Source organism: Malus domestica, chromosome 04 (assembly GCF_042453785.1).
Source record: "Malus domestica chromosome 04, GDT2T_hap1".
NCBI lineage: Eukaryota > Viridiplantae > Streptophyta > Magnoliopsida > Rosales > Rosaceae > Malus > Malus domestica.
This window is the reverse complement of record NC_091664.1, coordinates 28,032,596-28,057,672: the sequence shown is the minus strand read 5'-3', so window position 1 is coordinate 28,057,672 and position 25,077 is coordinate 28,032,596. Positions and strand designations below refer to the sequence as shown.

The following is a 25,077-nucleotide window of genomic DNA, read 5'->3' as shown; positions in this document are numbered from 1 at the left end:
TCTAAACATTTGCCTTAAGTTTGCGATTTTCGATCTTCGCGGCTTCCTCGTAGTAGTATCTGAGCTTCATAACCATCGCCAGATTCACAGCGCAATCGGGACTTTGCAGGTTAGTTTCCTCGGATACAAATTTTTCCCCATATTTCTTCTCAAAAATCTTCCTGAGTGTCATCGGTTCCGGAACATCTTTAGTGCACGTCGGAGCTGCAAATATCAAGCTAGCGATGGCTACTTTCACTTCAGCCGGACACTTCTTTTGTTCTTCCATGATCGACAGGTTGTCCAGAACCGATTTGCAGAAGCTCTCGAACAAAACATACAAATCTAAAAGATGTTCTGTAGTTTTGAGCCGTATCAAACGTTCATCCCAGTCACGAGCAATGTCAGTACTAGTTTCCGCCTTCAACGCTTTCTCTTGCTTCAGCATTCGTATTCTAGCAAGGGCATTCTCCGCTGTTTTCTGCATTCCGAAGAGTTGAAGCCGTGTCTGAAAACCTAGAGCCGGAGGTTCTTCATCGTGGTGTCGACGGAGGAGTTGGATCCTCACACAAGGAAAGAAAACTGATCAACTGAAGCGTTCTCGTACAAGCTTTGCTCGTGAGAAACGTAAAACTGATGGGGGAGTTTGGTGGAATGCCGCTTTGGTATTTAACGACGTCGGATTTCTTCCTACTGGGCTTTGCAATTCTTATTTCCTACTGGGCTTGGGAATTCTTACTTTTTGATGGGCTTAGGAAATCCTGCTTACTAATGGGCTTAGGAAATCCTGCTTACTAATGGGCTTAGGAATTCTTACTTCCTAATGAGCTTAGGATATATGGATTTTAATATATCATTTGATATTTCAATTTTTTTTTTTTTTTTTTTGTGAGCCTTTACACAAGAAAGAGTAAGGAGTTTTCACAGAGGTCGCCTATAATTTTTCTCTTTTTTCAAATATTATCTCTTGATTTTTTTAGCTTGGTGGTAACACAACTCAGTACACAAAGTATCATAATACAAGTAATTGAATACTTGAAAAAAAGTTTTAACTACTTTTTAAAGGTACTTAATATACCGGACCGTGTTCTTGATCCACTAAAATATTCTCAATAAAATCAGAGTTGCTACCTCTAGCAAAACACAAGAGTCTTTGTTATCACGTTTTATTGTCCAATTCTCATAATTTTTTATACAAGAGATATTGAAGCAAGAGAAAAGAAACTCGAAACCTCAAGTGCAATAAAAAATAGGGAATTTTAACGAAAACTTATGGTATTGTTCATTTTAACGAAAAATCATATTTTTATACTAAAAAGTTAATTTTGATACTATTCATTTGACTCTTTATTTTGTGCTTATCATTAAAATTCAAAATTTTCAAATATTTTTCATTAGTTTTCCCTAAAAAAATATTCTTAACTCACTTAGCCACAAATCTCGTGCTCTGATACTCACACTTAAGGGTGGTTTGGGAATGAGGTGCTTAAAAAAAAAAGTACCCATGAAAAAAAGCTGTGAAGGTTTTAGATGTTTGGTAAACTGAAAAAAAAAGGCTTATTTTGAAAGCTGTTGTGAGAATAAGCTGAAATCAAAGGAAAAAGCTGAAGCTGCTATTTGCAGCTTTGGAAAACTGGTTTTTTTTCAAAGCACACGGAGCTACAGTACTCATTTAATGAAAATACCTACTATCAAACTGTTTTTTTTTCTTCCAAAAGCACTTTTACAAAAAAGTTTACTAAACACTCTCCTGATTTATTTCACAGCCGCTTATTCTCACAGTACAACCGCTTATTCTCACAGCAGTTTTTTTTTCAAAGCACAACAATACCAAACCAGCCTTTAATAAGATCAAAACGAGCTTCTATTTTTGTCCATATAAATCAAGAGCTTCTACTCAGCTCTTACGTCATAAATTGACTATTTAGACTGTTTTCGTCTTGCTTGTTAAGTTTGGTTATTGTCCGGTGTGCGTCATAGACCAAAAATAAATAAAATTTAAACAGGTGTCAAATTATGCAACCATCACTTTCACGCAATTACTGAACCAAAAATTGCAATTTTATTTTCGTTACTTGTCGCATAAACTGCATAATCTAGCCGTGCACGACAAGTTGTGGTCAGAAACATTAATAAACATTAAGGTTTTTTTTTTGTTTTTTGTTTTTTTGTTAAAATAGTCTCAGAAAAATCACGACAAATGATTTAGTGATAAAGACGAGAACTGCGACTCTCAAATAAATAAATAAAATGTGGAAGGTCCCGGATTAATGCTTAGAGTTGATGAGTCTGCTTGATCGTGAACATGGACATGATAAATTTCTCCATAAGCTCTTCAGGCCCAAAAAGAATAGATAACTATGGTTTGCAGTAGTTGTTCCCCTTTTGAAATAAAAATTGTTCAAACAATAAAGTCTCTGCAATTGCCATAACCTCAATTTAATTTCTAAGATTTAAAATTAATTGAAGGGGTCGAGTTAAAAAAATCACTAGGTCAAGTGGAGGGATTGATTTGATAAAAATACATTTATTTGAACGGAGATTTTTCATAAAATGACCAATATGATAAATGGTGGACAATTTCAGAAACCGTTTCTATCGATTTTAAATCTCATGAATCAAAATAAAGAATTTTGTCAATCTCATTGATTATTTTAGCTAGAAAAACTTAAATAAGTATTAATTTGTTGCTTTAGTGGTTGGCTTGGCATAATGGAATCTCCAACAACAATGTGCATGCCTTAATTTAGTAATTACGCTTACTTAAACTTAATTATGTGGTCTAATTAATCTTTCTCAAACATAATTACATATGCTTAACGAGTGGGTGTTTTGGAAGATACCCACTAACCCCTTTTCGGCATATTCGCAGAGGTAAGCGCATAAATTTGAATATTCTTTTTCTTCTGATCCTCCAATGGGATATGCCGTATGCAACTGCCACTGTGGTACATGAACCTTAATGACATACTATGTACAGTTACCAAAATGCCCTCAAGTTATTTTCATGAAAATTGGCTTCTACATAGAGAGTTCTTTTTAACTAATGTTTAAATTCTATTAATCTCATAGGAAACAGTTAGAGGCAGGCATCTATTTGGTCGCACCGACCAAAACATACGGTAATAGGTTGGTTTGGTTGTGGTTTTAAGCTTTTTAAACTGGCTTAAACCAAAATTTGGTATAATCAAGATACATGTGTAGTAATTTTGCTGGCATTACTAGATAAAAATGTTGAATTTGAAGTTTAGTACAATTTTGAAACTATTGATCTTAGGCTTGTAACCGTATTATTAATTCGTATCCACTCTTAAAAACGAATTCTTGATAATAAAAAAATTATTGATTGAATTCAGATTGATCAACTATGGAAGAGAGTATAACCTGAATTTTGGTTTCTTAATTCAAAGAGTTACAATGAAAGCAAAAAAATTAAAAAGGGTATCTTGGACATTTGGCAAGCAGCCATTGCCATCATCATGAAATACAAATACCAGATCCATATATAGCATATACCAACTAAATAACTCCAATTAGTTTTGCTAATTGTTTTTCTAATTCCACCTCTTTTTTTTACCATAGGGCTCACTCAAACTGCATACTACCTCTTTATCTACTGCCACGTGGATTAACAGACAGATTCAAAACCTAACAATCACACGTGTCACTTCACTAACCAAACATCATGCAGAATCAGTGGGTTCACCAAAACCCAAAGCCCACCTTCCTCAATTTCCCGGGAGTTCTGCAAACCATAAAAACCGCTGCATTTCACAATCAAGCTCTTGTTTCTTGTTTCTTAAAAAACCCGAAAGTCTCAAACTTTGGTCTGGTTTTTTAAGGATATGCAGGAAGTGAGTTTATTGGGATTCCGAAAGCAAGAACTGTCGGATGTCGTCGGAGAAGCTCCTTGCCACCGGTTTTGTGCAGTCCGATGCAGTGAATATGAATGTGGGGTCTTTCTCCTTCACCCCGATTTTCGAAGAGCTTCCGGTGGCCACCATCGTGTCGGTTTCGCGGCCCGAAACCGGAGATATTAGCCCCATGCTTTTGTCTTACACCATTGAGTTTCAGTACAAGCAGGCAAAGCTCTCTCTTTCTCTGTGTAATTTGTATCTGTATGAACTGTTTGGGATGGTTGTTCTTCAAAAGTTTAAGTTTTTAGAAACTAAAATTTGGTAATTTGTTATTATTATTTTGGAAAATCAGTTGAAGTTGAATATTGGTAAATAGTTTGGGTACTTTGTTGATCAAATTTCCAAGTTTGTGTTGTTTTTAGATCATATGATTGCTCTTTTACTAATACCAGTGTTTAAAATATCAAGGTATCAGGGGAAATATCGATATGCAAATTTGTGTAAATATACATGGATATATCGATATTGATATTGATATCGGTTGCCATCTATGGAAATGAAGGAAATTTGCTCGAAAACATGGCAATTTAAAATGAAACTTTGGGGTCATAAGTAAGTTTGTTGATATTTAACTGAGAGTTCCCCGATATGGCACCCTTTTCCATATCTTTCTTTGATTTTTCCAATATTTCCACAAAACTAATACCAATGTTATGTTCTAATAATTTTTGGGTACATTGTTCATGATTGTCTCATCTAATGATTCACAAAACTCTTCGATTGTCAACGATTTGTTTTGTATCCCGCTGTAACAGTTCAAGTGGCAGTTGCTGAAGAAAGCGTCACAGGTTCTCTATTTACATTTTGCTTTGAAGAAACGCGCGATAATTGAGGAGTTTCATGAGAAACAAGAACAGGTTTGCCAATTTTATTTGATATGTCTATGTTCTTTCATTTTTAGTAACATTTATGTGTACTGGATTTTTCTCATTTGTATTTGGCCTAACACGAAAATGTACTTTTCATGGGAACTTTACATGAAAGGTTAAAGAATGGCTGCATAGTATAGGAATAGTTGATCAGACAGCGGTAGTGCAAGATGATGACGAACCAGATGATGGGGCGGTCCCTTTACATCATGACGAAAGTGTTAGAAACAGGTGATTTTCTGACTTTCGTATCCCCTTTTCTCTTTCATTCTTGGGCACAAATTAAGCCTTTATGCTAATGGTACTTATGGTTCTCTATATTTGGTTATGATGCAGAGATGTTCCATCTCGTGCTGCTCTTCCCATCCTCCGTCCAGCATTAGGAGGCCAGCAGTCCATTTCCGACAGAGGGAAGGTTGCAATGCAGGGTTATTTGAACCATTTTTTGGGGAACATGGATCTAGTCAATTCTCGAGAGGTGTGCTCCTTATCTATTACTGCTGTAATTTGGTGGTACTCGTTTTCACGCTTGTTATAAGAAGTGATTTTGGATTGTAGGTCTGCAAATTTTTGGAGGTGTCGAAGCTCTCCTTTTTACAGGAGTATGGACCAAAGTTGAAAGAAGGTTATGTTATGGTGAAGCATCTACCAAAAATTACCGGGGCTAACTCTGATGTGAAATCATGTGCATACTTATGTCTTGATTGTTGCAGCAACAACTGGCAAAAGGTTTTTTGAATGAACTTTTTTCCTTTAGTTGTTTAGTACAGAAAAATCAAACTATGCTTCCTACAATATGTCTATTTATTTCGAGAGAATCGCATTTTGATTATCGTGATGTTTTTCATCCAACTGCAGGTGTGGGCTGTTTTAAAACCTGGGTTCCTGGCCTTACTGGAGGATCCTTTTGACACCGAACTTTTAGACATTATTGTTTTCAATGTACTGCCAGATTCCAAAGAAATTGGACAGTCTAAAATATATTTGGCTAATCAAATAAAGGAACGTAACCCTTTGCGCTATACATTTAGGGTGAGTTCTTGTATTTTATGTATGACTTATATGTGCTTTGAGCATCTTTGACCTAATTCTGATGACCGACACATGATTTGTAAATGTCAAAAGGTTGCTTGTGGAAATCAAAGCTTAAGGTTAAGAACCACTAGCAATGCTAAGGTTAAGGGATGGGTTACTGCAATAAATGATGCTGTTTCAAGGCCTCATGAAGGTTGGTGTCATCCTCATCGGTTTGGTTCCTTTGCTCCTCCAAGGGGTTTGGCCGATGACGGGAGTCAAGCTCAATGGTTTGTAGATGGAGAAGCAGCATTTGAAGCTATTGCTACTTCTATTGAAGGTGCAAAATCCGAGGTTTGTTTCTTGCCTTGTTTACGCCAATTAAAGTGTATTTCTGGTGGTGAGGTGAGAGGTCTCAACCATAAAATGCTTGCCTCCAGATTTTCATTACTGGCTGGTGGCTTTGCCCAGAACTGTATCTTAGACGTCCGTTTCATAGCAATCCATCTTCTCGGCTTGATGCATTACTAGAAGAAAAGGCTAAGCAAGGAGTTCAGGTGCAAACACAACTATTCTCTCTCATTGTTGGTATTTATTCTGTTTTAGTGGGTTGATTTGACACGTTTTCTGTTCGAATGTTGGTTTATATGCAGATTTTCATTCTTCTCTACAAGGAGGTTTCTATTGCCTTAAAAATCAACAGTTCTTACAGCAAGAGATTGCTTTCTAACATTCATGAGAATGTGAGAGTAATGCGCTATCCTGACCGTTTCCCCACAGGCATTTATTTATGGTATGCACTTTCTGAACGGATTTCATCTCAATTTTATCTTGATATCAAGATTGAATTAAAATTATCCACATTTTTTTAATTAACTTGTTTTTGTTTGGTTTGATGATGGTTCTCCATAAATTATTTACGTAAATGTACAGGTCACATCATGAAAAACTTGTCATTGTTGATTACCAGATTTGCTTCATGGGAGGATTAGACTTGTGCTTTGGCCGCTATGACACGGTTGAACACAAAGTGGGTGACTGCCCTCCTCATATATGGCCGGGAAAGGATTATTATAACCCAAGGTATTTCTCAGTTCCTTCCTAAAAAAATTATCATATACAACTCATACTCATTTTCCTTTTTGCGATGGGGGGGGGGGGGGGGGGTAGAGAATCTGAACCAAATTCTTGGGAGGACGCAATGCAAGATGAATTGGACCGTGAAAAGTATCCGCGTATGCCATGGCATGATGTCCATTGTGCTCTTTGGGGACCGCCCTGTCGTGACATTGCTCGGCACTTTGTTCAGCGTTGGAACCATGCTAAGGTTGAGTTTCTACTATTTCTGGTCTTGTGGAGACATTCTCTCTTTTTAATTAAGTAAATTTGCTAACTTGACGAACCATTTCTAGAGAAACAAAGCTCCAAATGAACAAACAATTCCGCTACTTATGCCTCAGCACCACATGGTTCTCCCCCACTACTTGGGAAGAAGTAGCGAGATAGACATTGAGAAGAAAAACAAAGAAGAAAACCAGAATGGAATCTGCAGAGAGAACTCTTTTTCCTCGCTATCACCAGTGCAAAATATTCCATTGCTTTTGCCTCAAGAAGATGGTTTGGATGCTCCTATTGAAAACCAAAAGTTAAGCGCTGTGAACTTGAATCATAATCTTTTTGACCAGCCAGCTGATGATCTAGACCCTGATACACAGATGAAAGGTTTCACAGATGACCTTCATTCTAAGGATCTCAAAAGTGAAGCAAATTTAAACATGGCACATTCTGGCTCGACAACTTCAGATGAATCGTCAGAAAGTTCAGAGGGAGGTGATCATGCTGTTGCTGCTGATGATTACGGACAAATAGGTCCTCATACTGCATGCCATTGTCAGGTTAGAGAGGCCTCTTGGATACCGGGAATTTCGTTTTTGAAGACTTCACGATTTGGCTAGGCCTAGGCATATAGTTCTATCTAATGAATATTTGATGTGTAGGTTGTGAGAAGTGTGAGCCAGTGGTCTGCTGGATCTAGCCAAACTGAAGATAGCATACACAGCGCTTATTGTTCTCTCATTGAGAACGCAGAACATTTTGTCTATATTGAGGTTGCACCACTGTCCTCACTTCTTGAATCATTCTTTGATCTGAATCAAACAAATACTCGTAATTTAAATATGAATAGATGCTGTTTAAAGTCTTGATTTTCAGTTCGTGCGCTGATTATTTTGCTATGTTGGTTGATGTTTGTTTCCAGAATCAATTTTTCATATCAGGTCTTTCAGGGGATGAGATTATACAGAATCGTGTCCTGGAAACGTTGTACAGGCGTATTGTGCTAGCATACAAAGAACAAAAGTGTTTTAGGGTTATTGTTGTCATACCACTATTACCCGGCTTTCAGGTACAATTCTTGGTTTATTTTCTTAATTTGATTGCCCATTTATGTGCTGTGAATTTTCAGTAACAGTGTTTTCTCTTCGTTTTAATTCATGGTACATGTAATAGGGTGGTGTGGACGATGGTGGTGCAGCTACCGTTAGAGCCATAATGCATTGGCAGTACCGTACCATTAGCTGGGAAAAACACTCAATACTGCATAAGCTCAAAGTTAAGCTTGGTCCTAAGACACACGATTACATTTCTTTCTATGGTCTGAGGACATATGGAAGACTTTTCGAAGGTGGCCCTGTGGCAACAAGTCAGGTAATTGTCTGCGTTACATATGATATGTGCTTTCGTTTGTCAATTGATTGCTAGATTTCATTCTTTGTATGAATTTATCAGGTTTATGTACACAGCAAAGTGATGATAATAGATGATCGTATTTCCTTGATTGGATCATCTAATATTAATGACAGAAGTCTGCTCGGATCAAGAGACTCTGAGGTAAATTTCTCTTTTTTGTCAAGCAAATAAGTGTTGCGGCACGTTCATTGCATTTTGTTCGTTCTTTTATTTCACCTCAACTAAAGTTCACTAGTAACAGAAACGCTATTGTGTGCTGCAGTGCAGACCATTGAGCGTAGAAGTTGATTTTTATTTGACATCTATACATATTTGTGAAGAAAACATAGTGTTCCTTTACTTGTGTAATACTCCCGCTTCCCTAAGAATTTTTTGCTCAAATGAGTTGTTCAACTTCATACTTCCACGACAGCTCTAGTACGAAGCAATAGTTTTCTATAGCAGTCAGATTCTCTGTTTTCCGTAGTTGTACTTGGACAATCGTTTAGTTTTTTTTAAATTTACATAGAAAGAGATCCTTCAAACACATGACCTATGAACAATGTGATATTCATTGCAGATTGGTGTAGTGCTTGAGGACAAGGAGTTTCTTGAATCATCTATGAATGGACAACCATGGAAGGCCGGAAAATTGGCGTATAGTCTCAGGTGCTCGCTGTGGTCCGAGCACCTTGGTCTCCAGGCAGGGGAGGTTGGAAACATCGATGAAACATTCACTAATTTATCGTTCATTACTGATTTATATTTTCCTCTGTTAATATTAACATTGTTTGGTGAATCTCAAATCTTTCAGATAAATCAAATCAGTGATCCTGTATCAGACACAACATACAAGAATCTGTGGTTAGAAACTGCGAAGGTAAAACTTGCAATTCTCTAATCTGTGGTTAGAATCTGTGTTTATTTTTGGTTTTGATCGATTATTTTTGAGTTTCTGTAACTTTCTCATGTTTTTGTCTTCCAGGAAAATTCAATTATTTACGAAGATGTCTTTTCTTGCATCCCTAATGATTCTATTCACTCAAGGTACAGTAATGATCAGGTTTAGCCTGTCTATGGAACTGGCATTATGCCATCAATAGTGTCGATATCTCGATTCTTTGTTAACAATAGCAGTGCAATATTGACTACAAGACTGCGTACAATATACGTTCCTTCCCCAGCCATTGCAAAGCGAGGAGCTTTGTTGGCTTGGGGTCGCCCTTTTACTTATTTGCTCTATGCACTCTAAAATCTCTACTTTTGCCATCAAAATGCAGAGCTGCTCTCAGACAATGCAAGGCTCAATGGAAAGACAAACATGGCCACACAACGATCGATTTGGGAATAGCCCCCGAGAAGCTGTTGGAGTCCGGCAAGGATGGAGAGGCGAAAGAAACAGATCCGATGGAAAGACTGAAGCATGTAAGGGGGCATCTCGTTTCCTTCCCTTTAGAGTTTATGCAGCAAGAAGATTTGAGGCCAGTTTTCAATGAAAGTGAATTTTATACATCCCCTCAAGTATTTCATTAGGTATGATTTTCCATTGATCTGAAATTGATGTGTAAATAGTAGGAACAATCTGTTGACTTGAAATTGTACATAGTTCCACATAAAAATCGATTGAGATATTAACACGGGGATATGTCAAATTAACAAGAAGAGTTGATGCATGCCCACAAGAGAATACGACATGATACGACATAGGGATACAAGGGGATACCACCATGTCCATGCTTCGTATACCAATAATGACCAAATTCATGCCACTAACCCTAATTAGAATGCTAGATCAACAAAAACTATACTTCGAATATGGGATGAATGAAATTAGATTGCAAGAAAAACTTGTGTAGGACAGCCGGACCACGTGTACTGTTTGTCAATTCTCACGTAACAGAGCTTCATGATCTCATCTGACCCCACTAATCCCACCCTTTTGAGGGCGGTGCCCTGTTGCAGCAACCCTTTTGAAGTTTCTCTTCTAAAATGTTTATGAAAAGACACTGTTCATGAGCTTTCTCATAAGCGCATTGAAGCACATTGGAAATTTTAACGGAAGTCGAAATAATTTTATAATTTGTCACTTTTATTTTTATTTATTTATTTTTTTTTTAAGACATCGTTAAAAGCACCTCTAGACATTCCAAAATCACTTCCAAACCAGCTCTAAATGTATTTTTACATCTTTTACTTACGCGAGATCGCGTCCTTCAAGGTAAGTAAATGATCACCAGGATAAAACCTACAGTCATCCTCCCTCCGCTTAAAAACTCATAATATTTAGAAATCAAGCATCAAAACATACACTACAATTTCTAAATTCGAAGTCCCTCAAGTGTATTTTAATTTTGTGGAATTTGTATTCAGAGGTTTCAGTCTACCTTCTTGCATGGTTCCTCAAAGAAGGTGACTGTGTGAGGCCATCGGGAGCAACTGTTGTGTTCTGGTTTCCATTCTTCTGTTGTATTCTTCGCCTCGCCATGTAACCTCGAATCCACGGCGTCACATCCTCGCTGAACTTGATCATGATGAAGAAGATGATCCGGTACACGACAATCATGCTCAAGATCACACTCAGGTCTATCCATTTCGATCTGGCTGTGTTAATCTGGAACACATTTTCCAGGATGTACTCGCCGGGAATCTTAGGAAGGTCCGGTGTCTGGTTGTCGAACAATAAGCCGCTCAGGTCATTCTGGTATTGTCCCTGAAGGTGAAACATGTTCATAGACATCAGTTTTTTGAAGCACATTCCCTCTAAGTAATTACAATATAATCCTCTAACATACACGTGCACACTTGGAGTTTACACTTGTTGGATTCAACATACGACGTCAGCTAAGAAATCGTCGACGTCAAACTTGCCGAGCTCACCTCGCGCAAAGTTGTTACTCGACAACATAATATCCTGAAAGCTCAACGGCAAGTCGATATCAAACACGAAGGCGTCAACGGCTCTGTAACGGAAACCATCAAATGGTGTTTGCTCGTTGTAACGGAGGAACGAAGTGGGCACTGACAGAGACTCGCTTCCTAACGTTGTTATAACGGAGGAGAAATTCGTTGCCGATGTGGTGGTCCTAGCTGCAGAGAAGGGATGCAGGTGTGTACCTCCGCCATCCAGTGAGGCTCTATCGTCACCCACTTTGGTCTTCCGTTACGACGAGCAAATGCCATTTGATGGTTTCAGTTACGGAGACTTTGACGTCTTCGTGTTTGATATCGAATTGCCGTTAATCTTTCCGGATATTATGTTGTCCGAGTAACAACTTTGTTGCCTCCTTCTTCACATTGCCTATGCGTTTTCTTGTTGGATTTGACTCAGAGGTCGGCTATCCCACTTTGGTGGGGGAAAGAAGAAAGAAATAGTTTAAATATTATTGCCCCACTCTAACTAATACTAATGCATTTTGTGATAAAACTCCACATCTGACCGATAGAGCAGGTGGTAATTATCAAGTTTAGGGACAATATCAGAGTTGTTGAAGTGGCGCCCTTGGCCCGTCGACCCAAAAATCTAACAAATGTTGTATTTTTTACCTGTAAAGCCCAGAAGTGGAAGCTGATGTATGACATAGGGTAACGCCAGACGGGTTTTGGGATGTCATTCGGGAGCCTGAAGTACCCGGAGACTAGCATGAAGATACCCTGACATGTGAAGAAAACCATACAGTTCATCAAACACGGTTCAAGAAGAGGAAAAGTGTTACTGAGTGCCGATTTCCACAAGCTTCTAAGTCGTGTGCTTCGAAATTATTACAAACCTGAATTCCAGCCCCTATGATAATGCCCATGAGGAAGTTGGGGACGATGCTGGCTATCGCCATCATCAAGCTCTCAACGACGGTGACACTTGCATAAAGGCACAACACAAAGAAGAGATAATGCTCAAAGCCCGGGTGGAGCCGGACCATGAAGTAACAAACAGTTCCGGCGAGAAAGGTAATCAGTATCAGGAATGGCATTGCAGAGAGCGTGTTGCTGATGACAAATGCAGTAACGCCGTAGTGGCCATTCAGCCTCTCTCTTTGGAAAACCTGGAGAAATTAGGTGGTGAAAAATTAGACTATTACTGTCCAAGTAAATATTTAGGGCCTTTTCGCATGGGGTGAACCGGTAGAAGGGTGTAGGGAACAAACCTTCATATCCTCTACGAAGGAAGGAAACCCGCCAATTGACATGAACGTGACAAAACCAAAGACGAATGATGCACACGAACCCCGTGCCTGTCACAGAATGGAAGAGGAGAAGGTATTAGTGCATGAATGAACTTGGGACTCCAAATAGATGGTTCAGCCTTGCAAATAATACATACCAGAATCGAACTGTAACCCGTTCCCACATTCAAATAAATGGTTCCGATACAAACTGTGACGACAATGTAAATGACGAGCCTGAGCCAGTAGTATCCAAAGTCCCTCGACATATTGATAAACGAACGCTTGGACAATTGGAAGGCCTGCATAAAGAAACTAGCCTGACTTCCTCCAGAATCTAGCACGGTTCCTTTCTGCAGCAAATGGCGAAAGAAACGTCAGTCAGAGTAATCAGATTAATGATCAACTGGTTTAAAATCCCGGTTTATATGAACACTTACAACTTTCGATATCTCCTCAACTTTTTCTCTAGCTGCGTACGAGTATTGAGAAGAACGATAGGAGTCAATAAGAACTCTTATAGCTTCAGCAGTGGTAATCTTCTCCAACGGGTCATCACTTGCCTCAAACTGATAACAACAAACAAAACATTTTGAATTTTATCAGAAGACCGAAACTAATGCTACGAAGTATGAACATTTAAAGTTACATAACATAGAAGTAGAAAGGAGAAAGTACTATGCGTACCCTGAGTTCCATGGACCCTTTCAGTGTGGCCTTTACTTTGTCGAAGTCGGAGTTTATGCATCTAAGAAAATGATCAGATGGGTTCCTCAAAGCAGGGCACGGAAAGCCGGCTTGTGCAAAGAACTGAAAAAACCGACCAATGAGTTCGTAAGAGCTCTGTTACACTTACATTAAATCAACAAATAGATGTTCATAACGCAAAGACTGAGAGTTCGTGCCCCATATGCGTCTGCCGCCTGACCAAAATAGACTGTTTTGCCACTAGAAAGCAAGTACAGTTGATCAAACAGTTCAAAGACTTCACTACTGGGCTGGTGAATTGAGGCTATGACAGTCCTTCCGTCTCGTGCCAGGGCACGCAATGTCTGAGTCACGAAAAACGCCGAAGCACTGCCACAAAAAACCAAATGATCATCAAGATTTAACCCTACAACACAAAAGTGAAAGCACTTCAAACCAATTAAATGAAGGCATACAAATATACCTATCAAGTCCGCTTGTTGGCTCATCCAGGAAGAGCAATCTAGGCCTCGTCAAGATTTCAAGAGCAATGCTGACCCTTCTCTTCTCTCCCCCACTGATCCCACGCAAATGCCAATTTCCAATAACTGTGTCGGCGCAATCCTGCAGACCCATCTCTATGATTGTACTCTCAACCAGTGCCCGCTTTTCCGACCAAGCCATCTTATCCGGCAGCCTTAGCCTTGCCGAATAAGAAATCGTCTCTCGCACCGTTAAAGTTCCAATCAAATTGTCATCTTGGGTCACATAGGCCTGTTTAAATTTGCACCAACATCCACAAAAACAACATCATGAATACATCACATCTAGAAGCCTGCCTAGCTAGCTTGATCAAACATAATCTACTAATTTCAAGGTGTTTTTAACTTTTTAAAAAGAGCACTTTTAGCAAAAGCGCTTACGAGCAGAAGTGCTTCCTACGTAAATGGACCCAAACAAACGTAAAGCAACAACTCAAACTCAAGTAGACAAAAAACATTCAAATTAAGAGAGACGGAGATTACTACTCACAGCAGTGCCAAAAGAGAGCTTCCGTTTGCGGCCATTGAGCAGAATAGTACCAGAAAGAAAAGCATTGGCGGCCAACCGACTCGACAGAGCATCAAGCAAAGTAGACTTCCCAGAACCAGAAGGCCCCATGAGAGCCGTGAAAGTTCCAGGCTCAGCGTAACCAGTCAAACCCTCCAACACCTTCTGCGTCTCGCCGTTGTTCAGAGTCACCATCACCGTCAGATCCTTCCACGTCAGCCTTGCAGACACATCTCCCACAATCTCCAAACTTGTCTTCTCCCTCCACAGAGTCTCACTCAGATGGCTCAGCCCTCCGGCCACAACCCCGTTTCCTGAGGGCTTTCCCGCTTCTATCTCCATCATACCATGCCCTGCCGCCGCCGCTGCCGCTGAACTCTTCGTTTTTTCAGTTTCGTATGGCATAGCTCCCCGATATTGCACACGACCCAGAAGAGATTTCTACTCGTGTTTATGTAGGACGACGAGGAATCACAGACGTGAGTGCGGAAACGAAGACTCTGTGAATTTGACCGACGGTTGGTTACAAAGAACGGAAATTTGAAATTCCCATGCAGAACGAGCGTGTTCAAAGTTGGAATCTTTTGGCATCAGAAACTGCTTAAAAAGGAGTTAAATTTATGTTGGTGTTGTTTTCCATTTCTGACAGAGAGTTTGAATCTGTGAATTCTGAGAGATGGTTGCGGGGAGAAGAAGATGATCTATACAGCTACACTTTTTGTTCAGCAATTAATGGGTGGTGGCTTTTTGGTATGAGCATTTAGTACAAAGAACTAATACCAGGACAGACCCCTAATATTATTAACATTTGATGGTCACGTATTGTATTTGGTATTGTTTACTCTTGCATAGAAATACGTCTGGACGGACACATAGACCTAGAGTACAATGGATACATGTTCTATATTTATAGGACCGTCTCTGAGATTTTTGGAGTCATGTGCGAAATTAATAAAAGGGTCCCTATTTAAGATAGTTTTTTTTTTTTTTTAAAGGTAGGACAATGTATTGACGCTAGAAAGTAATCACTTAAATCAAAATAAGTGTAGCACTCACTAATTGTAAGTTTAAAAATATCATTAATAATAAATAAAAAGAACTACAAACATAACGTTCACTAAATAATCAAAAGCAGTTCGATCTTAAATAACCAAACACGAAAAAAAAACTTCAAAAACTCTAACTTTAAAGTTTCGCTTGAATATATAACATTATTATATAATAAATTGAAAAAAAAAAAACCCTTTTTTAAGGTATTATTATTGCCATTAAAAGTATCTCATTGTACTCCAAATTTTTTATATTTAGAAAGGAAAAAAAATTAAATGTTATAAGGAATGCAAGATGAGATTTTAAAGTGCTAACAAAAATAATTTTTAAACATAGAACATTATTACATATAAATATCAGGTGATAAAAATTTTAGGGGTCCCTTCAAATTTAGGATCCTGTGCGACTGTACCTTTCGCTTCCCCTCAACGCCCGCTTTGTATATTTACAACATAAGTGGATAGGTCGTCGTATGAGAAAACCTTGTATAAAGTCACATGAATAAAAATAGGGAACTTTAACGAAAAGCACCCGGTACTGTTCACTTTAACGAAAAACCACATTTTTACACTGAAAAGTCAATTCTGGTACTATTCACTTTACCATTTATTTTGTCCTTATCATTAAAACTCAAAGTTTTCAAGCTCTTTTCATTAGTTTTCCTATAAAAATATTAGGGTCATAACCCCACACCAAGGTAGCTAGTCCTATTCAGTATGAGAACTAGTACAATCAAGCAGTCTTATTGAAAATTTTATCTTCATTTTAGTAGTGTGGCGATTATACCAAAAAATATGTCGTTATCATGAGTATAGCATTGAAAAATAGATGAAGTGTCACTCAAGAATTAATAGTAAGTGGTGATATCATGCTAGGGCATGGGCGTGCATGGGTTAGTGCCTTGATATTGATTGGTTTACATCAAAAGTCACAAAATGCTTTAACTTCTTCTTTCTTCCTCAGCTGTCAACCACCTCAAGAGGAAGATAAAGAGAAAGTTAAGTTCCTCCCCAATAGTCATGGGAATTTGGACACCACCCCCTCTCCAAACTACTTCGGGTGCGCAGAGGTTGTGGCACTCGGGGGCTTAATTCCTTTTCTCTTCCATTGCTTCTCAGTCTTATATATATATATATATATAGGAATTGCTTAAGGGGAGGGATCCCCATTTTTTCAAAAAAATGGGGACACGCTCCCCACCGTTGGATTTGAATTAAATGAAATCCTGTGGTTGAGATTCTATAGCCTGTGTTTTAATCTCAACCACACAATTTCATTAAAGTCAATCTAACGGTGGGGAGCGTGTCCCCATTTTTAAAAAAAAAATGGGGATCCCTCCCTTAAGCTCCCTGTATATATATATATATATATATATATATATATGTATATTTTATAAAGACGATTAGGTTAAATTAGCTATTTGTCAACAGTCGTATGCGAGACACTTTTCCTCTCAATCTTTGACTTTCTAACTAAACAACACTTGTTCATTTGGAATGTAGCAAATTTTATATCTTTTCTTCATACCAATTCTCAAGTATTTGGTTTTAAGGATATGAAGTACCATTTTAGCAAAATATACACAATAGGTGGTGTTATCATCAAATCCTATGTCACCATGGTTATGTGGTCACTCATCCTCACTTCATTCAAATTGTATGAAGAAAGTGCTTGCTAAAAAAGGACTGGACCCAAACTGCATGACAAACTTAAAGAGCCAAATCATCCGCAAAATTATTTTCACGATAAATAGAACGCATTTCACAAGATTAACTTTAGTGCTTAAGAAATAATAGCATGTGGAGAGGCTGAAAAATGTTCATGCGGAGATTATATTCTTTTGGGAAAAAAAAAATTGAATTCAGTCCAAACAAGTTTGGACTGACTTGGGCATGATGTTATTCCAACCCAAATGAAAGCATAACTTTCCTTCAGAAAGGCCCAACGAAACCGACTGATTCGATTTCGTAAAAGCCCAGATAAAATAGATGAGGTAGGCTGTAGGCCTGCTGCTGTTAAAGTTTGAATCTTTGCTGATACTTCCAGACTACCAGTATTCGAATGATCATCTCTTTCCCTCTCTTCCTTCTTCACCTCCTCACACAGAAGGCGAGGTAAGCATCCCCCTTTGCTATTTTCTTAAAGTTTGAATTTTTTTTTTTTAATATGGGTACTGGGTATGGTTGATTTGTTGATATGTATCATTTTGTAACTGGATTTTATGCTGATTTGAATTGGGTGAATGGATTGAAGGAGAAAGATGTCATCTTTTATCTGCATTTAGTTTGAATTGTGAATCTGGGGGATGGGTTTTCTGCTAAATTGTTCTTACCCTCATGATTTTTCTCTAAAAAAATAACATTAGAGCCTATTTGAGACATTGGGTAAATTTTGAATGGGTGGTGGGTTTGAACTTCGAACTTTGAACTTTGAAGTGCAAATATATGCTTTCTGCTCCTTTAACCCCATTGTTTTTCTTAATTTTCCAAAGTTTACTTCTTTTGATAGGTTGTTAAAATTGCTAAAAGGTCCAACTTATTGTTCAAATGCTTGCATTAGTAATTTTTGGTAATTGATTTTATTCACTAGTCAAATTGCAGTAGAGATTTGGATGCTTTTCTGAAGCTAGACAGTTTAGTCGATGGCATCATCTGAGATAACATCGGGGGCATTGGTCACATTGCAAGATTTGCATCCATCTTCCCCATATTTCAAGCAAGGAGCATCGTTACGAGTAACCGGAAAGTAAGACTTCTTCCCTTCCACATGTTTAGGGTACAAGTAGTTTATAGCGAAGGCTGGCTCGGTTGGTCTTCAGGACGAGGGAAACTTTCCTATCCCAGGGTCATTATTGCCGTGTTCCTGTATCTCTCATCACGTACCATTTCACACAAGCTAAAGGAAAATCGGGATATGCACCCCGTTGCAGCCTGCAGGGGAGTTTTTCTCCTTGGGGACAGCTATGGCATCATAGCTGGAGTATATCATTAGGGCAATGTAGATATGATAGTTTCAGCATTTTCGGTGTTGTGACAATGTTGGTTGGAGCGATTGTGGTTTGCTTATGATTTACTTAGATCATCATCAAGATGGTAGTGTGTTGGAGTGGATGCAGAACTGTCCGAGAAGATCTTCTTCGGGCAAATTTGGCATCTCTGGTTGTGCCCGAAGTAGACATTAAGAAACACTTTAGAATCTGACTGAGCTTAATAATTAGAAAAATGTCACTAATACAACCCAAAACAGTTGGTAATAGATCAAACAGATTCAAATTCATCAAACAGTTTATGAATTAGTATTCCTTGTTTCGTTCGTAGGTTACACGATTACTCTGTAGAGACAGTCATTGCCACAATCGTCGATGGAAGTGAGAGGTTAAAAATCAACACGCAGCACCTCCGGGAGCTCAGCTTTCGAGTTGGATCCATCTACCAGTTCATCGGCGAGCTGCTTATTCAACCGGATAATGAGGTAAGTGGTAACTTACATTTACATTCACTTGATGATTTTTTTTGGTGCCGCTCTTTTTCACGTGTTACAACACATGAATGTGAAAGCAAGAAAGGTCAAGTGTTCTTGTTCTTTTTTCTCAGGCAGTGTTGCAGGCGCGTATGGGAAGGAATGTTGACGGCATTGACCTCAATCTATATCATCAGTCTCTGCAACTGTTAAGACAATTTCAGGCCGACCATTTGAAGAAGCCAGCAACTTAATACAATTGTTCTTTTGGAAAGGCTCATGTGGTTGAAATTTATCCTGGTCCCCTTCATGTTATGAATTAGAGAACTTTTGAAAAATATTAAATTTTGGTGTCGCTCTCCATACCTACGTATTTGTTGAACAGAAATTACCTACACTTGATATGTCATTGTAGCAGTATTCCAAGCTAATAATACATTATCATTTCGTAAAGTTAAAATACTTGACAGTGTATTTAGCACCTCCACATTTGCACTCCATGTATAGGTAAGTTTCTCTCGTCTTTGTAAACATTCTTTTTAGAGAAAGCTAAGAAGATTCTCTCAAAGTAGAACTCTACATGGACTCGCTGCCGGATGAGGATTCTTTTTCCTCCTAATCTCTCTCTCCTTCCCTCCCCTCATACTTGAACAGTTACGATTGAGCTACATCAACATTTTATGTTGATTTTTTGCAAGGGACAAAAAGACCAAAAGCAAAGTGTGAGAGGAGGTGAAGGAAAAGGATGTAGATAAGAAATTAGAGAATCCTACTCTAGCAACACCTTACAGTTTAACGTTAATTTTAGTGTTGATATTATAAAATATTGTGCAAAAAATATGAGGTGATATAGTATTCGTGGAAAGTCACACTTTTGCTAAAGTCTCATACGCATTTTCCTTCCTTTTAAAGGAAATGATTGTCGTGCACGTTTTTCTTCTTCTGCACCTCTTGTGTCTTTTGATCATCCAATTCAAATGTCACAAATAAACCGTGATTTCAAGAAAAGATAAAGGTGCGGAAATCATTTCTTTGTTTTTTTATTTGCAAATTTAATTGAAAGACCAAATTACCCTCCCACACCCAACCAATTTAACAGTGCAAATTGAAATCCTAAACGGTAAAAAGGGCAAAAGCATATGGACAATGATCACTTCATAATTTAAGGAAAACAAAAAATTATTAATTGGGCCCATAAATTCTAATGAACTTTGTTCGTAGGTCCTAACGTGGCCCAAGTCCTTCACCTACTTTAACCTTTTCGCCGGAAACTTTGCCATCGCATGTTGCCATCCAGTGAGCCGCCCCACACCTGATTGTTGGCTCTTACGTGGCATCTCTTGATTTGTCGGAATTCACCCTGTGCTGGACCCCACGTAATCGTTGCTCCTTTGCACCGACCTCATGTGCGCTGGCGGTGCGGAGCACAGGATAAGTTTGTTCAGAGTATCACGTGTGAAAAAGCAGCAAGGTTAGACTCGTGTCTCACGCATGCCTGCTGGTATATGTACTCGTTTGTCTTCTTTTTTCCTCCACCGATAATTCAACGAAATGCTAAGACGGTTCTTTTAAAAGTAAGACTTGTTATAAATTCTCTGTTACTTCATGTTTTTAGAATAATATTTTATAATATCGATATATAAATTAATATTAAACTGCAAGATGGCGAAAATTCTATAAGAATCTTATTTTTGAGAGAGTTTATTTAGCATTTTTATAATTCAATTCATTATTTTGGTAAGAATATGCTCAAGTTCGGATTTCGTTTAGAGTTAGATAAGCTTCAACACCTCCCTAGAATTTTATTTAATAAAGAGTACTGTTTAAAATGAAGAATTAGAAATTACTGATTAGTTGATCTAACAATATTTAGCTTCCGCGTCGACATAAGAAAAAATCCTCATTGAAGTGTCATAGATGTACGATTATTAGTTGAAAAATACGCAGGAGAAAATCACTACAACATCGTGAACACGTTGGATTAGGCCACAAAGTCTTGAGAACATCCCATCCCCTAGACCCTAGTAGTCATCGTACGTGTGATTTGATTCTACAATTGGGGGTGCATATATGTTATTTCTCATCATGCATATAATATTCTGCGCACTAAACAATATCAAGCGAGGACCAAGAATTAATACATGATCTCATAAGGTCATAAGGTCAAAGATGAGGAACTCACTTGGAGAACCGAGTCTCGAAGAGATGAGGGATTATCATCCTAAAAACATTCAATTATGGGCAATGGATTTTGCTGGACGTTGGTAATCGTGGAATCACTCAATATGATTAAACCAAAAGCTTAATTTTAAAAGTAATAAACACTCACTCACTTCAATTGCTCCAAGTAAATATATAATTTTTTTAAGGGTTTTTTGAACATTAGTCCTTGCAAAAGATTAAAATTAAAAAAAAAAACCTGATGCTAGATTAAATATTCAATTTAATCCCTTGAGTGTACTTTTATCAAAATTTACATTCAATTTTTCTTATTGAATGTGTATTTTTATTTAATCTCTCCATATTAATTTTAATTTTATTAATATGCACACATTTAATTTGTTTTAATTAGAAATGAACGTAAATGAGAAAATATTAAAAAAAAATTCGTGATACAAAAATATATAGATACATAAGTGTACAAAAATGATTGTGCCAAAATATATAAAATTGACTTTTTTGTACCAAAATATTTGTACCTACATGATTGTACCGAAATATATTATAATGAACCTAAATGTATGTACTGAAATGTATTATATTGAATTAATGTACCTAAAAGTCAATACCGAAATGTAAGTACCAAAATGTACGAACCTAAATGTCAATACCGAAATGTAAGTACCAAAATGTACAAACCTAAATGTCAATACCAAAAATGTATGTACCTAAATAAAAAAATGTCAATACAAGTGTACCTAAATGTCAATACTGAAATGTATGTACCAAAATGTACGAACCTAAATGTCAATACCGAAAATGTATGTACCTAAATATCAATACCAAAATGTATGTACCTAAATGTATTTACCGAAATAATAATTGAATTAATGTACCTAAAAGTCAATACTCAAATATGTGTATCAAAGTGTACGTAACGAAATGCATTATATTGATCGAAATGCATTATATTGAATCAATGTAACTACATTTTTGTACCGATAGATATACCAAAATATTCAAATGTATTAATGTACCTTAATGAAGAACATACAAAATTGTTATCGGAATATATATTATAAAAAATTTAGTTGCCTAAATGTAGACATTAAAATATATTATGGTGAATGAAATAAAAATTAAATGTAAATGTAATTAATACATTAAAATAAAAATAAAAAGATAAAATAAAACATCAAAATACAACTAATAAATGATATGATTAAATGTGCTAGGGACTAAAATTGAATTTTAATCTTACATATGGTTATAATCTAAAACTCATCTTTTTTAGGGATTAAAATGAAATTTTCTATTTTTTTAATTAAACAAGTCTTTGTCATTCAAAGCTTTCTAGTACAGTATTTATAAGGGTTTACAAATTAATAAACCTCAATTTTATATGAAACCTTTACAACTCCCCAAATAACTTGACAAGTTCCTATGTGACAATATTTCAAACTTAATTAAGCTATAGACTTCCAATACGCATGGGCTGCCAATTAATAAACTATAAGCTACTGCGTCATTATTAATATGAACTATCTCGGTAGTCACATGAGATGAAAGTCAAGTTGAATATCAGAACCTGGCTCTCTGATACCCAAAGGTTCTAGGATCGGAACCTGGCTTTGATATCAAGTTGAATATCAGAGTACACGATGAATAAGACTAACAAAAATATTATTAAACAAATAAGAATGTCGAAAAGGCTACAGAATCTCAAGATACTACATCGTGACTAACTTAATATTTTACGAGTTACAAAGCATCATATATATAGAGAACTAACATAATCCTAATAAGCAATAAAACAAAACCCTAATACTAACGGGCTAAGCTCAAATTCAAAAATAAAATAATCCTAAATTCCAACAAATCATGTGATGAAAGAAACATCACTAGAAGAATATCCTATGACTACATTCAAGAATCTCATCTCATCACGTTAAGTAATAACGTAATGAAATATAACACTCCATAGCAACATTGAAGAATTTCCTCGCATGCGCGAGGGAGAAATAGTAAACATGAAATGCACATCTAGATCTAGTGCCGGTAAGAGTCGAGATGTGCTAGTAAGAGTCTCCCAACAGTCCTCTGGTGTGACAGATTGCAGATCTGAACCACTTACCCAACTTCATAAGGTAAAAAGTTGCTGTGACCATATATTCATCAATAATTTCCTTGCCGACTATATAATATAGAGATTAATCCACGACCATAGAAATCTCCATGGACCGACAATGTTATGAAAAACCTAATACCCCATTTGAGAGGAAAGCGAAGATGATTGACAGATAGAAACTAACATGCATGGTCAAATGAGCATACTATTTTAGGAGGAAGTAAGTAGGACCCTCTGAAAATGTCGTTTCTTCAACTTTCTTCGAGGTCCAACAGGACAGTTGTTCTTGTTACATTGAAACGGGTCTCTTGCTTCTCTAACTTTATGGGACATTGATAGATTTCATCTCATAGATTTTGTGGATTTGGATGAGTACGTGGAGCTATTACTTTCCTTTTGTGCAACTTTTTCTTCCTTTTGGTAAGCCCTATGATTGAGTGCTTTCCCTTCGCATTTTAATAAGTCTATTTGTTTTCTGTGGAAGTTTGTGCTTGTTTTTACCTAACTTAAAAAGTAGGGTGGTGCTCGATAATAAATTTAAATAGAGGTTTTGTTGTAAAAATTATTCATAAATTCATTTTTAATTTCACACATTTTAGTTTTCAACTGTTAAATTAAATGAATTAAAAAATAAATAAAGAACAGAAGTTAACATAACGTATGTAAGAAGAAAAAAAAAAGTATATAAATCTTTACATCGCCGTCAACGTGACCACCATAGTCGCCACCTATAATACCACCATCTTACCTTGCCCGCCACCACCACTCCCACCATAACCTCCTATTGCCGCCACCCCACCCATGACCACTACGTACTAACACTACCACCATTATGATCGCCACCTTTACACCCGTCTTGCCCATCACCACCTAAACCCCCAGTTCTTTATCACCACAACACCACATTAGAAACAGGTGACTTTGGTCGTAGCATAAAAGTAAAATTACATAAGGGTAGCCTTTTTTACTCCTAATTGTTTTCTCAATAACAAAAAAAAAAAAAAATATAGTTATTTCAAAAGTCTGTTAAATTCCTTTTGAATTCTACAAATTATATCATTAACTCTATAAAAGAATTGTATACGTCTACACTAAAAAGTTTGTCAATTTCTTAAAGTTTATAATAATCAATAAAAACCTACGAAATCTACAAAAGTATACCACATGAAAAAAAAACTCGGCTATATATATGTCACATCCCGATCCAGGCCCCCACCATATCTCGGGCTCGACTTCATCGTAGTACGATATTGTCCGTTTTGGGCCCTGACCACACCCTCACTGTCACATCCCCGCCCGAGACGGATCACTTCTCGGCCCCGCTCCACCACCGTAGCACGATATTGTCCGCTTTGGGCTTACCATTCCCTCACGGTTTTGTTTTTGGGAACTTACGATTAACTTCCCAGTGGGTCACCCATCCTGGGAGTGCTCCGACCTCCTTCTCACTTAACTTCGGAGTTCCGACGGAACCCGAAGCAAGTGAGCTCCCAAAAAGCCTTGTGCTAGGTAGAGATGAGAATATACATTTAAGGATCACTCTCCTGGGCAATGTGGGATGTCACGCTCACGATTTTGTTTCTGGGAACTCACACGAGAACTTCCCAGTAGGTCATCCATCATGTGATTGCTCTCGCGAAGAAACTCGCTTAACTTCGGAGTTCGGATGAAACCCGAAGCCAGTGAGCTCCTAAAAGGCCTCGTGCTAGGTAGAGATGAGAATATACATATAAGGCTTAGATGATCCACTCCCCTGGACGATGTGGGATGTCACAATATAAATCTCAATACAATACTCCCTAAACTATCATAACAAACTTAACAATCAGTTCCCTTGTTTTAGGTAACATTCAGCCTCCTGAATTATTTAAGAATTC

At 37.5% G+C, this 25,077-nt stretch overlaps 4 protein-coding genes across 5 annotated transcripts; 2 read left to right on the top strand and 2 right to left on the bottom strand.

Moving 5' to 3' along the window:
- Position 1: 1 nt before the first annotated feature.
- On the bottom strand, positions 2–466 carry LOC139195088 (uncharacterized). The gene has a single exon (XM_070820281.1). It carries the CDS (start codon positions 464–466, stop codon positions 2–4), a length of 465 nt encoding a protein of 154 aa, XP_070676382.1.
- Positions 467–3,668: 3,202 nt separating this feature from the next.
- Positions 3,669–10,143, top strand: LOC103433898 (phospholipase D zeta 1). Its single transcript, XM_029101432.2, has 20 exons — positions 3,669–4,062; positions 4,652–4,753; positions 4,881–4,996; positions 5,102–5,243; positions 5,324–5,494; positions 5,624–5,797; positions 5,891–6,133; positions 6,220–6,336; positions 6,433–6,572; positions 6,713–6,862; positions 6,950–7,106; positions 7,192–7,674; positions 7,777–7,887; positions 8,037–8,183; positions 8,288–8,485; positions 8,567–8,668; positions 9,087–9,218; positions 9,321–9,386; positions 9,492–9,553; positions 9,787–10,143. Exons 1-20 carry the CDS (start codon positions 3,871–3,873, stop codon positions 10,037–10,039), a joined length of 3,258 nt encoding a protein of 1,085 aa, XP_028957265.1. The 5' UTR covers positions 3,669–3,870; the 3' UTR covers positions 10,040–10,143.
- Positions 10,144–10,577: 434 nt separating this feature from the next.
- Positions 10,578–15,169, bottom strand: LOC103433897 (ABC transporter G family member 11-like). The gene is made up of 10 exons (XM_008372188.4): positions 14,386–15,169; positions 13,838–14,127; positions 13,572–13,743; positions 13,354–13,476; positions 13,107–13,235; positions 12,825–13,019; positions 12,649–12,735; positions 12,274–12,546; positions 12,050–12,157; positions 10,578–11,216 (listed from the first exon to the last, which is right to left on the bottom strand). The coding sequence occupies exons 1-10, from the start codon at positions 14,806–14,808 to the stop codon at positions 10,887–10,889; spliced, it is 2,130 nt and encodes a 709-aa protein (XP_008370410.1). The 5' UTR covers positions 14,809–15,169; the 3' UTR covers positions 10,578–10,886.
- Positions 15,170–17,434: 2,265 nt separating this feature from the next.
- On the top strand, positions 17,435–19,374 carry LOC103408530 (CST complex subunit TEN1). Of its 2 annotated transcripts, none has more exons than XM_008347371.4 (4): positions 17,435–17,567; positions 18,043–18,198; positions 18,771–18,924; positions 19,047–19,374. In XM_008347371.4, the coding sequence occupies exons 2-4, from the start codon at positions 18,095–18,097 to the stop codon at positions 19,164–19,166; spliced, it is 378 nt and encodes a 125-aa protein (XP_008345593.1). In that variant the 5' UTR covers positions 17,435–17,567; positions 18,043–18,094; the 3' UTR covers positions 19,167–19,374. The 2 variants fall into 2 exon arrangements, with proteins under 2 accessions (XP_008345593.1, XP_008345592.1); XM_008347370.4 differs by having other exon boundaries at positions 17,449–17,567; positions 18,054–18,198.
- Positions 19,375–25,077: the final 5,703 nt, after the last annotated feature.